The sequence below is a fragment of the Balaenoptera physalus genome (genome assembly GCF_965194825.1).
Source record: "Balaenoptera physalus genome assembly, chromosome: 17".
Classification (NCBI taxonomy): domain Eukaryota; kingdom Metazoa; phylum Chordata; class Mammalia; order Artiodactyla; family Balaenopteridae; genus Balaenoptera; species Balaenoptera physalus.
The window spans coordinates 12990726-13004598 of record NC_138895.1 but is presented as its reverse complement, the minus strand read 5'-3'; the positions used below and the strand labels follow the sequence as shown (position 1 = coordinate 13004598).

The 13873-nt window shown below is 34.0% G+C and overlaps 1 protein-coding gene across 19 annotated transcripts in view; it reads right to left on the bottom strand.

The window, feature by feature from the left end:
• The window catches only part of LOC309646887 (serine/threonine-protein kinase Sgk3), a 155565-nt gene that overhangs the window by 23541 nt on the left and 118151 nt on the right, over positions 1 to 13873 (bottom strand). For all 19 annotated transcript variants that reach the window (XM_082433696.1, XM_082433690.1, XM_082433685.1 and 16 more), the window contains 3 exons: positions 13646 to 13721; positions 6319 to 6406; positions 1683 to 1732 (listed from right to left, as the gene is read on the bottom strand). In XM_082433696.1, coding sequence (XP_082289822.1) covers positions 1683 to 1732; positions 6319 to 6406; positions 13646 to 13721 — 214 coding nt within the window. The remainder of the gene's footprint in view (positions 1 to 1682; positions 1733 to 6318; positions 6407 to 13645; positions 13722 to 13873) is intronic.

The window sequence follows — 13873 nt, the reverse complement described above, 5'->3', positions numbered from 1 at the left end:
AAGGCAGAAGGTTATTTATTTTCACCTCAGGTAAAAACAGCATTGGCTGTATATAGGCAAAAGCACGTGGTTGCAGAAAGATGAACTTAAGCAGCCAGAAGAGCTGTTTTCTTTAACGTGGTATGAATTCCTAAGTTGTACTAGGGAGAGTGAAATGACTCCATTTAGATTTTAAATGTCCTTCAATTCATTATTGAAAGAAATAGTCAATTCAAACATAAGAGTAACACCAGGCCTGGGTTAAATAATAACAGGTCAAGATTAGGGAGATAAGTACTTAACTAAGCTTAGATGTTTCTCTTCTTCAAGAACCTGCTCTTTGGACTAGTTATTTTGTTCTTTAATGATATGCTGAAATACTGAAATAATTTTCTGAACGAACGTAATATAGTGAAAAAACGTGCAAATCCCTCAAACAGTAAACACGCCAACCGAGGCCATACCCAAGGCCCCACTGTTAACTGTTGGTGATGAACCCTAATTGAAAGCAAACTTCCATTTTGTGCTGCCTGACAAGCTCAATGCAACGATGATAGAAAAGATGCTCAAAACCAAATTTCCTCTTTCAGTTACCATCCCGTTTCTTTGCTGTCCCTTGCAGCAAACCCATCAAGTAAGTTGTCTAAACTCACTGTCGATACCTCCTGTCCCCTCCTGAACCCCTTCCTGTCAGTCTTCTACCCACCGCACCACTGAAACTGCTCACAGAGGTCACCGATGACTTATCAGTGGTCCATTCTCAATCTTCATCTTACCTGCCCCATCAGCAACATCAACAGAGTTATTTACTCCCTTTCTTCACCTGCTTTTGTGACACCACATTCCTGGTTTTCCTACCTTACTAATTATTCTTTCTTTAGTCTCCTTTACCATTTCTCCTGTCTATACTCATTTTCTAAGTGGACCAAAAGGGTAAGGGGAAGCACAGTGTCCTGTGATAAAAGATAGAATACTTTAGAATTAATCCAATAAGCCTGTAAGGATAATTACAAGTAAGGATAGCCACACTACACTCCTCTTCCAACCCACAGCAGTTATCACTCATCTGTCAGGGCACTCCTCAAACTGAGCCAAGAAGTAGCCTTGGACTCCTTCTTTGTATTCCAGTGAATTGCTGGAGTTGACACTTAAGATGAAGTCTACCTGTGTCACTCCTGGTGTTCCTCAAAATGTTTCCCCTCTGCTCAAGTAAATATGGGACTATGGGAGAAACTGGATAAAGAAAATTTAATAGCCTTTCACATGCTAATTTCCATCAAGACTCCTCTGGAACAAGCTGGCTAACAACTAGGGTTGCAGTTGTGACACTGAGCACCAAGAGAATATCAATTTGGCCTCCACGGATGCTTTTGCCAGAGTACTTCCCAGGTACCTCCCAGGACTTATGGTCCCCTGGGAAATACGGTCTACTGATCTTACACACACACACGCCAGGAAAGTAACAGTGGCAAAATAGCCCAACCCAATCAACAATCTGTGGATTAAAAACTCTTCAGAGCTCTACTAAAACAAGGAGAAGCTAGAGCAGTAAATTAGGCAAGCATACGACAGTACTATATTCACTGTAACTATAGTTCTATTTCACAGGCTTCCAGTTAAACTGGTATAATTATGTACATCTGCACATTTGCAAAAAATCTTCCTCAAATCCAGTGAGATTGTTTGAAACAAATTAAACCTACTGAGGATTTCCAGATGGTCCCAGGTTAATGTTCTGTGAGGTAGAGTGTAGCTGTTGGGATGGAAAAAAAAAAAAAAAAAAGAATTTAACATTCTTACTGGAGCGTCAGAAGTTATCGGTTAATGGATATTTTTGAAATAAAATACACATAACCGTACCACAGATATTTGCCATGTTAAAGAAACCTAAAGCCCTAATGCTTAATAAATGTACAGACTTTTGGAAAGATACACAATCAATATAAACATAATCATTTTAATGATAAATTTCAAGAGCAGCTGTAAGGAAAAAGGTAAGGCAGAAATCAAGGTCAAAGTTGGCAAATGAATGAAGTAAACTGGGGAAAGCTCTTTGGAAGAGCTGGGCATTGAAACCACAACTGAAGAGGAATCATTTTTTACATTAAAAAAAATTGGTTAAAAATAGCTTTTGTTTTTAAATTTTCAAATATTTTTAATAAAGCTATTATTAAAGATAGGAAGTGAAAGTATGATGACGATTAAGACTGCAAATGCTGGATTAAAGTTTTAATTTGAGAGGAAGTAAACTTATTTCTAAAGCAAATACATAAAACCAGGAGTGCTTTTCTTCCTAATTCCACCACTTTGATAGTATCAAATTTTTAGATAGGCTTTTCTCTTTACAACAGTTAACAAAGTAAATTTAATCCCTGTTATTAACGTAGAAGCAAATCTTTACTCACCTAGTATACCATAAAGCAATTTAACTAATTAAAATTCTAGCTCACTAATAATCAACTAGAAATTTAACTCAAAATCCCAAAAGATTAATCTAATGATCCTTCTACAGTGAGCACTTCTCACAAAAGCCAAATGTAAGTGAATTCTTCTGCACATAAATTCACTATGAAATTCTTTATACATTCAGAGAATTAAATCAGAGATGTCTCAAATATGTACACTTTTACTAGAGCTCTATATAATTATACTTCATATAAGCTATAGATATGAAGTAAGCTTTTAAAAACATCTCTTTAAGTTCATCAGAATTAACAAATTTTATCTAAGCAATTTCTTATTAGAGACATATGTCATATATATTCCCACTTAAATTCATTTGTAACTTATAGACAATCTCCAGAATACAAGTTATTTTTTAAAATAAAGGGCAAAAGATCTAAAGTATATTTCTTATGAAGTAACAACGTTGGCACCAATTTTTTAGTGACAAATCAAATGTATTTCTTACTGACAGCTTTACATGAAAAATCTTCATTTAATAAAATTTTAATCCACAGAAGACAGAAATAAAAGGAACCATAACAGTCTAGCTCAAGACAAAAAAATATATATAAACACTCCTGTTCATTAGATGAGATTTGTCCTGTTGTAGCATAATTTTAACATGAAGTAATCTCCCCCTGCTCCCCAGTTTTTCTGAGATATTATATAACTGACATACAGAACTGTGTAAGTTTAAGATGTATAGCATAATGATTTGACTTATATATATCATGATTATGTTTAAATATTATAGTATTCTATACAATCTGATAATGTAATCAAACTAAGTTGTAATTTCAATACACTTATTCTTTTAATGAATGTGCAGAGAACTGTATCATTTTTCCATTCAATGAACTTTTCTATAAGATGAAGAAAGTGAAGTAAGTGTGGATTAAACAGTAACAAGGATAACCTGTCCCCTGAATTACAATATGTAATAAGATTTTATTACTTGCCAACGGTTTTTCTAATGGAGCACATTTCTGAAATAATAATGAAAATTTCTGGGGTATATAAGTAGATAACTTTTTACTCTACCTATTATTTTTAAAGATTACATCTAATCACTAAACTGAAGTTGAGGTATATTTCTTAACAGAATGAACACTAATCAAGAGAATATAAGTTTCTTGACTTCTCTTGGCCTCTCTTTTTTTCTCTATAAATAAGGTCCAGATGCCTTCCAAGATATTTTCCAGCTATTAAATTCATTTGATTATCCACTTAGAAGTCCTTAACAAATAGTTACAACTGGGGTGGGGGGAGTGAAGGAATTGGATGAAAGCAGTCAAACGGTACAAACTTCCAGTTATAAGAAAATAAGTACTAGGGATGTAATGTACAACATGATAGATATAATTAACACTGTGTATGTTATATATGAAAGTTGTTAAGAGAATAAATCCTAAGAGTTCTCATCACAGGAAAAACATTTTTTTCTATTTCTTTAATTCTGTATCTATATGAGATGATATCAATAGATATTCACTAAACTTACTGTGGTGATTATTGCATGATGTATGTAAGTCAGATCATAATGCTGTACACCCTAAACTTATGCCAGTGATGTATGTCAATTATACCTCATTAAAACTGGAAGAAAAAATAAATAAAAATAAAACTGATGCATTTCCTAGAAATTTTAATTTAAAAAATAATAAAAATAAATAAATAGTTATAACTGTAAGATGAAGTATGGCTCTTTTTTTTTTTGAAAAGGTTTTTTTTTAATCAGTATTTTAAAACAGGAAAAGATCCTAGTCTAAGTTCCAGATTTTATGGATGAAACGAGAAACAAAATTTAGATCAAAAGTCAACAGTGGGAGAACAGGAGCCAGAACCCAGGAATTTCTCTTAGTCTGGTTCTTTCTTCAAAAACCATTCTCCTACAGCAAGGCAAGACATTCTTTACATGATCTAAACCTACATACTCTCTACGTGATTAACAAAAGAAACATGGAAAATCACGGTTACATAAATTTTACTCTTTAAAATATTTTTTGAATAGTATTAAGATGTTTTTAAAAATCCATAACCTTACCAACAGATGATTTACAAATATTTATAGTACTTTCATATGGTCTTTGCATAACTTCGAAAAACTGTGATCACACTGTGTAAGTTTGCATAAAAAGTTTTAAACCCTAATTTCATTTAATGGTATGTCAAAACTTTAAATATTATCATCTTTAGAAATATTTTTTAAATGTACAATATATAGGGACAACCACTATTGGACTGATGACTATTCAAACTGATTCTAACTTTTCATTTTAAATCATACTAAAATGAACATCTTTGTTCTTTTCTGTGAAGGGTTATTTCATTTGCATCAACTCCTAAGTGACATGAATTACTTTCATGTTTGATACATGTTGCCAAATTGCTTTCCAAAAGAGTTGCATAAATTTTAACACCGGTAACACCCAAGGATGCCCATTTACCTTACCCTTATTAGTCCTGGCATATTTTATTTACTTTACATTTTTGTTAATTTGGTAGATTAAAAAACCTCTCATTTAAAACTTTCATTTGCTACTGGTATCAAGGTTGAACATTTTCCCATATATCTGTTTACTAACAGTATTTCTTCATGTGCCTTTTCCTTTCATCTACTAGGGTCCTAAATATCATTCTTTTCAAAGATCCATATGTATGAACTTTTTTTACATAGACATTATTCCTTCTTATACTTTGTTACACGTTTTCCCAGCTTGTGGCTTCTCTTTTGACCGACTGCACAGATATAAGATTAAAATATCCTTTTACATCGTCCTAAGAGCAACCATGTCACAGACCTAAGAGATAAATCTGTTCTCTTAACTGAGAATCCTCTTAGAGCATCAGAGAAAGAAAATTACTACCTTCCAGTAGTCACATCTATTTTTCAAATGAAGATTTTTAGCTGTGGGACAGTAATGTTTCAACTCATGACATTACCTTTTAAATCACAAAAGCAGAACCATGACAAAATTAAAAGACATTATAAAGACAAAAACGTACATCTCTGATTTTCATGTATATATTTAACAATAGTATTAATCAATTTTAAATTATAAAGGTATTATCATATTTATATAACACTTATAATTATACTTTTAATGCTACATAACAATCCTGAGTTAAGTTATTGTAATTTACCTTTCTAACATAACTTTCTAAAGTAAATGTTGAAAATATCTTCATAAGAAGGCACAAGCTTATGATATTTATCACAATTAATTAAAAAAACAAGAATATCCTATTCTTTATTCTTTTTGGAAAACGTATTGATTATGTACATATAGCTACAGCAATAAAAGTTAGTTGATACCAACCAGCACATGTATATTGATTGCTCTACATCTCAAAACCTGACAATGCAGAGGAAGAGGTATTTAATATTCTGGTTGAAAAGGCCAGGCCTTTCCTGCTGGCCAAAATTCAAAACAACAGTGGCAATGGTGATAATCATGATGAAGATATATGATGATCAAAAAGGAAGACGTAAAGCAAAGAAAGCAGAACACAAAACTTCATATATTGTATAATTAAAGTTAGGTAATTTTAAAAATTTCCACAAATTAGAGACGATTAGAAAGAAAATCACTAAAACGTTAAAAATTACTAGGTCTGGTTGCTGATAATATGGGTAATACTTCTAAATTATTTTCAAATTTTTCTTTAACATGTATTACTTTTTATTATAAAAAGTACTCATTTTATCAATTTTATAAGAAATAGTGATAAGTAAGAGGTATACACATTTGTTTTTATGTTCTCTACAGAGTAGAAAATCTACAATGGATGAAATTACTTTGTTTTAAGTAAATGTGGTCCTAAAGTTGCCAATAATTTCATCTCTGGGGAATGGTATTTTTTTCTGTTAAAATTTACAATTCCTCTTACTACCTTCTGAGTACTTCTTTCATCCTCATCTTCAGATGGATCTGACTGATGTTTTGGACTGTCCATTCGAAGGAATGCTCTGACATCTGGACTAAAAACAAAAATTAACTTTATTATGACTTTGCATTTCTACAGCTTTTCTCCCTTTTAACATGAAAATAAAAGTAACTATAGTAGCATTTACAGTAAGAAAGTCAAACAGAATCCATTAATAATCATTATTATAAAAGGAATAAGCAAATTAATTTTAAAAATAGGGAATCCAATAAACGAATGGGCAAAGGTATCAACAGTCGGTTCACAGAATAGAAAACCCAAATGGTAAGGAAATTTATGAAGATGCCTAACTTCACTAATAATCACAAAAAAACAAATTAAAACAACAATGAGAAATTACTTTATGTCCACTAGCCAGCAAAATTGAGAAAGACACATAATACCAAAAGTTGGTAGGGATACAGGGAAAGGAACACCCTCATGTATTGCTGGTGAAAATGTAAAATGAGGCAACTTTTCTGAAAAGCAATTTGGCAATATTTGGTTAAACTGAGTATGCATTTTCCCTGAGGCCAGAAATTTCAGTTCTAAGAATAAACCACACACACAAAAAAATTATGTACAGGTTCAGTGAAAGACATGTAACTAGGATACTCATTGCAATATTCTCTATAGGTCTGAATCAGAAGCAAAGCAGCTGTCTACCACTAGGGAAATGAGTAAGCAAGCGATGGTAACTGCCTGCAGAGAACAGCAGTCAGCGATCAGAAACAAGGAACCACAGCACAGCACCATTTACGTGTATATATTAAACACTCACAGACACAAAGCAACAGTCGATAAATAGATAACCAAAGACATACAGCAAACATGTTGAAGTGGGCATCACCAGTGGGGATGAAGAAATGGGTATGAAGAGGAAAAAAATGGACTAAAATAAAAGATGGGCCTTGCATGGACTAATGACAATCCTGAGGAATGACTAAATCTCTGTATCTGCGGTACCTCCTCCCAAATTGTTCTTTTTTTTCTTTTTTAAAAGTTGAGATATGTTATTCCCCAAATCCTAATTTATCCTTCCCCTGTCCCCTGCCCTGCTGCTATCCCCGCTTTGGTAACCATAAGTTTGTTTTCTATGCCTGTGAGTCTATTTCTGTTTTCCAAATAATTTTATTTGTATCATTTTTTTTTTAGATTCCACATATAAATTATATCATATGATATTTGTCTTTCTCAGTTTGACTTACTTCACTTAATATGATAATGTCTAGGTCCATCCATGTTGCTGCAAGTGGCATTATTTCATTCTTTTTTATGGATGAGTAATATTCTATTATATATACACCAATTCTTCTTTATCCATTCGTCTGTCCATGAACATTTAGGTTGCTTCCATGTCTTGGTTACTGTAAATAGTGCCGCTATGAATACTGGGGTGCATGTATCTTTTCGAATTAGAGTTTTCTCCAGATATATGCCCAGGAGTGGGAGTGCAAGATCATACGGTAGCTCTATTTCTAAGGAACCTCCATACTGTTTGGGATTAACATATACACACCATTATATAGAAAAAATAAACAACAAGGACCTACTGTATAGCACAAGGAACTATAGTCAATATTCTATAATAACCTATAATGGGAAAGCATCTGAAAAAGAATATATATATGTATAAATGAACCACTCTGCTGTATACCTGAAACTAATACAACAGTGTAAACTAACTATACTTCAATTTAAAAAAATGGTTAAAAAAAACTTGAGATATAATTGACATATAACACTGTATCAGTTCCAGGTGTACAACATAATGCTTCTATACCTGTATATATTGCGAAACGATGACCACGATAAGTCTAGTTAACATCCATCACCACACAGTTACACATTTTTTGTGTGTGATGAGAACTTTTAATCTACTCTCTTAGCTACACTGAAATACGCTACCACAGTCCCCATGCTGCACATTACATCCGATGACTTATTTATTTTATAACTGAAAGTTTATACCTTTTGACCACCTTCACCCATTTCGCCTACCCCCCACCTCTGGCAACCACCAATCTGTTCTTTGTATCAATGATTATGAATTTGGGTTTAAGATTTCACATATAAGTGAGTTCATGCAGTACTTGTCTTCCTCTGACTTATTTCACTTAGCACAATGCCTTCAATGTCCACCCACGTTGTCACAAATGGCAAGATTTCCAAAATTTTTCTTAATAATTAAATATAAGTAATATACATTCATTTTAAGAAATTCAGGCAGACAAAAAATAGTTTTTAAAAAGGGGAGGGGCTGGTGGGAATGTAAAATGGTACAGCCAGTGTAGAAAACAGGTGATTCTTTGAAAAGCTATACACAGTTACTGTATGACCCAGCAATTCCACTCTTCAGTATATACCCAAAAGAAATAAAAACATATGTGCACACAAAAGCTCACACACACACACGTTCATAGCAGCATTATTTATAATAGTCAAAAAGTGGATGAATGGACAAAATGTGGCATATCCATATAATGGAATATTATTCAACTATTAAAACAAATGAAGTACTGATACATACTACAATATGAATGAACTTCAAAAACATTATGCTAAATGAAAAAAGGAAGATTTAAAACTGTATGATTCCATTTATATGAAATTCCCATAACAGGCAAATCCATAAAAATAGAAAGTAGATTAGTGGTTGCCAAGGGTTGGGGGAAAGGGGAAATTAGAAAATATAGTTTCTTTTTGGGTTGACGTTAATGTTAGCTTAGACTTGGGTGATAGAATAAGATAGTGATGTGGTTGTACAGCATTGCAAGTATACTAAAAACCACTGAATTGTACACTTCAAAAATAGATAAAATGGTGAATTTTATGTTATGTGCATTTTATTTAAAAAAAAAATTTAAAGGTGGGAATCTTCATCCTTAACACCCCTACTATATTTGTTTTTTCTCTGCACAGTTAAGATCATGCTATATTTTAAGTATTTTATTTTACTGTTTTTCACCTAAAAATACAATGTATTCAATACATCAAAAGGACTTTGCCATGTTGTTAAAAATTCTTTGTTAGCAATCACTTTTGATAGATGTATGATAATGTATTAGGACACACTGAAAGTTACTCAGTGGTTCTTTCACTTTAGGATATATATATATATATATGGCTTCCAACTTTTGACTGTACAGCTTTCACTACTATAAATAATGTTGCAAGTGACAATCATTGTGCACAACACTGGAACTGCATTTACGATTTTCACTACAGATTTTTAAAAAGAAAAGTATTTGGTCTGAACTATAAACCATTTTTAGGCTTTAAGTAGTTTGTTAAGCTAATTTCCAGAGAGGTTGTACCAATTTCTACTCTCCTAGCAATACATGAACATCCTGAAGACTTTCTCCAGCCTTGATTAAATGTTAGTTTATATTAGCATCTCTCATAGTCTGGTAAGTGAAAAATAGTATTTTAAAGAGACGGAACTCAATTATATTAGTAATTAGTGAAATGCAAATTAAAGCAACAATAAGATACCACTACCCACTCACCAGAATGGCTAAAATTGAAAAGACTAATGATACTAAGTGTTGGTGAGGTGACCCATGTGATCTCATACACCAATGGTGGAAGTGGAAATTGGTACAATCACTTTGGGAAACTATTTAGCATTATCCACTAAGATTAAACATATACGTACGCTACAACCAAAAATTCTACTCAAAGATATATCAGAAATGCTTGTACATGTGCAGCAAAAGATATTTTAATGTCAACATTACTCATTAGAGCCAGAAAACAGAAATAACTCAAATGTCGATCAGCAGAATTGTGGTATATTAATGCAATGGGGTCTTATACAGCAATGGAAACGAACAAACTACTGTATAGCTACATGCAATAACACTGGTGACTCTCAATTGTTGAAAACAAGCCAGATATAGACCATGTAATATATGATTCTATTTATATAAAGTTCAGAAACAGGGCCCATTAATCTATGCTGCTAAAAATCAGGAGAGTAATGAACTTTGGGAAGGAACAGACATTGAGAAGAGGCATGTGAGGGGCTGCAGGGGTGCTGGCAATGTTCTATTCCTTGGCCTGGGGTGGAGAGGGGGGATACTCAGGTGTATTCATTTTCTCATAATTCATTAAGCTGTACAATCATGATTTGTGTTCTTTTCTATATGTGTTATAATGCAATGAAGCTAAAATAAGGTGTTTTTGCTTCATTTGCATTTCTTAAATAGTAAAGAAATGCTCAGCTTCTCTGGTAATTAATCAGCCATTTGCATCTCCTCTTTTGTAAACTGTTAATGTGTTTTGTCCTTTTTTTTTTTTTTGGTGCCTTAAGTGTCTATTATCTGCATGAGCTCTTTTATTAAGTATATTTATCTACTGTCCTTTATCATGGGAAACTTTTTATATTTTTGGTTTTTAATTTCACTTGTAATTTTTGGAGGTCAAAAGTTTTTATTAACCAAATTTGTCATTATTTTACTCTGTAATACATCATTCACTACCAATATCCTCAGGAAACCCTTTTCTATCCAAAGGTCAGAGAAATAATAATATTTTATTTGAGTTTTTAAATGATTTTAAATTCAATTTTAATAAGTTATCTTAAAAATAACCTTTCCTCTATTGAAGTAAAGCTATTTTTGAAGTGCATATCCCACACATAATAAGAATAGGCACATAGATGGTGTTCAAGATACACCTGCTGATTGGCTTCTCCTCTTACTCTCTTAAATCTGTACTATTTTATAAACAGTTTGATGTTCAAATGAAGAGTGTGAAAATTAACAAAGTTCCATTAACAGATGAGATCCAGAAAATGTGAAACGTCACTTTTTATTAAAAAGAAAATGTCGGGCTTCCCTGGTGGCGCAGTGGTTGAAAATCTGCCTGCCAATGCAGGGGACATGGGTTCGACCCCTGGTCCGGGAAGATCCCACATGCCGCGGAGCGGCTGGGCCCGTGAGCCACAATTACTGAGCCTGCGCATCTGGAGCCTGTACTCCGCAACAGGAGAGGCCGCGATAGTGAAAGGCCAGCGCACCGCGATGAAGAGTGGCCCCCGCTTGCCACGACTGGAAAAAGCCCTCGCACAGAAACGAAGACCCAACACAGCCATAAATAAAAATAAATAAATAAATAATTAATTAAAAAAAAAAAAGAAAATGTCAGTTAAACATTAAGTTGAAAAAAAAAAAACCTCTCAGCTATTTACCTTGGGGTGCTGAAAAATGTCCTCTACCTTAAACGGAATAGTGGTAGTTACAAGGTGTATACGTATGTAAAAATCTATTGGGTAGTATACTTAAAAATTGTGTATTTTATAGTATGATGTTAAAATAATCAAATTGGTTTTAGTTGAATTTCAATACCAAATATAACATCTTTATAATACTACACTTCTAGATCCAAAATGAATACTTAGAATTTAACATATACTGTCAGAGGTTCTGAGTAACACTGTTCAAAATACCAGGAGAAATAATAAACACCACCGCCATTTATTCCACACTTATTCTATGTGAGGCTCTGTCAAAGAATGAGACAAATTCAAGCTCTCAATGTACGAATTTCAAACAAGCCAGTAATATGCCAATTCAAAGTAATCTCAAGTGCATATAACAAGAGTTAAACATTAGAAGGGTAGATCTAAGCTGAAGATAACATAGAATTTGTCCTAGGGAAAAGACATAATGTTTAAAAAATAATTATACAAAGAGCCAAGTAACAACAGGCTCTTTGCTACGGAACACACCAGACATAGGAACCCTGAGTTCAAGGATCCTGCCCAATTCTGTGCTCCTCCACCACCTGCTGGGGGCTCTGAGTGGAAAGTCAGCTGCTCCTCCGTGCAGGGGCTAATCCCAGAGCTCCAGCAGGTGCTGGACCCCCCCGTGACCCTCGGCCTATCTGTGAGCATCAGGGGAAATGAAACCCAGAGCACTGGGCAGAAGACCTTGGTCAGAGGAAGTCCAACTCCAGTATTTTACTAATTTAGTAAGTTAAATTAAGTTAAAAAAGGTCAGAGCACCTGCTCAGAAGGTAGAAGCCCTCTATAAACTATAATGAACTATAAAATGGTAATAATCGTTCTGAGGACAATTGCTAAAAATACAGTCCTTCAGTGTTGTGATTCTGAAAAGACTGTTAAAAGGTGTCATGTCTGCATCAATGTCCACAGGCAGCCTTTACATCTACCCAGACAGGTGAGCTGCAGAAACGCTCCCCAGATATTCTCCTTGGTCCTCTTTATTCTTCTTAGAATGTTAATACTTTATACATACTAAACAATATAAGTAACATACATGCACATAACAAATCACAATAAACATAATGAACACCAATGAACCAACTACCAGACTCAAAATGAAAATACATCTCAAACCATGGATCTACCTATATGTTCCTAGGTATTTCTCATACGACCCACCCTTCTGCCTTCATAGGAGCTGCTGGCCTACCAGACACACACAGGGCTGGGAAAGCGCCCTCATGTTAAGTGGCTGCCTGGAAGGTTGTGCTGAGAAGGCCTGGAGGCCTTGTCTGGGACGAGAGAACGCTGACCCAGGTCGCACAAGAAGTGGTAGCAAGTGTGCCTGGCCCTCGCCAACTCCTTCAGCTTCATCTCCTTTCCGTAAACCTACTCTGTGTTCCAGTCATCATGAAATGTTAATACGTGAGCATCCTGAACAACGGCAGGCTCTTTGTAGACTCTGTTGCAAGCACTGCTCCCTTGGCCTGGAATGCTCTCCCTAGCTTTTTTCTTGAAAGACTGCACATCCTTTAAGTTCCAAGAAGCCTTCCTTGACACCCACCCAACCCAGGAAGAGTTGGCCACGTTTTTCTCTGTTGTCTTCCAGATTTTTATCATAAAACTTTCTTTGCTTTAATTGCTTGTTTCTACATCTGTTTCTCCCACTTACCTGGAAGCCTATGCCTCTGGAAGGTAAGGATAACACTCATTTCTCTTTTTATTCCTAATGCACACAGAGGTACATACGAAATGCTTTCTCAATGCACAAATAAATATAACATCAAATAATTAGCAAAATGTTTTAACTGTGCAAATTCCTTTCAAGTTTAATCTACAAAACAAATACAAGTACAATAGGAAGACAGAAAATAACTAGGGCCTTGAGTTGATGGAGAGAAAAGAAGATTAAGAATACCAGAGGAAAAATTCTTGAGGAAGATTTCACAAAAATATACAGCACAATAATATTCCACAGAATGTATAAAACCTGTATCAGTAGCTTATTCAATAGTCTTAGGTTGGGTTTCAGTGCCTCCTTAGAACACAATGAAAATTACTTACTGGTTGTAAAGTTCTGGATGCCTAACTAAGTTCTGAATGAATTCATTCAGTCCCGCTCTTCTCTGTTTAATAAAATCTGTTAAGAGAGACAATACTATTATGATTATTTATATCAGACTGTAATTATCAAAAATACAGTTATACAAGAATAGACAAGCACAAGATAGTGAATTTTGATTAAGAAGTTATTTCTTAATTCATGTTTCTTGATATACAATAAGGAATACT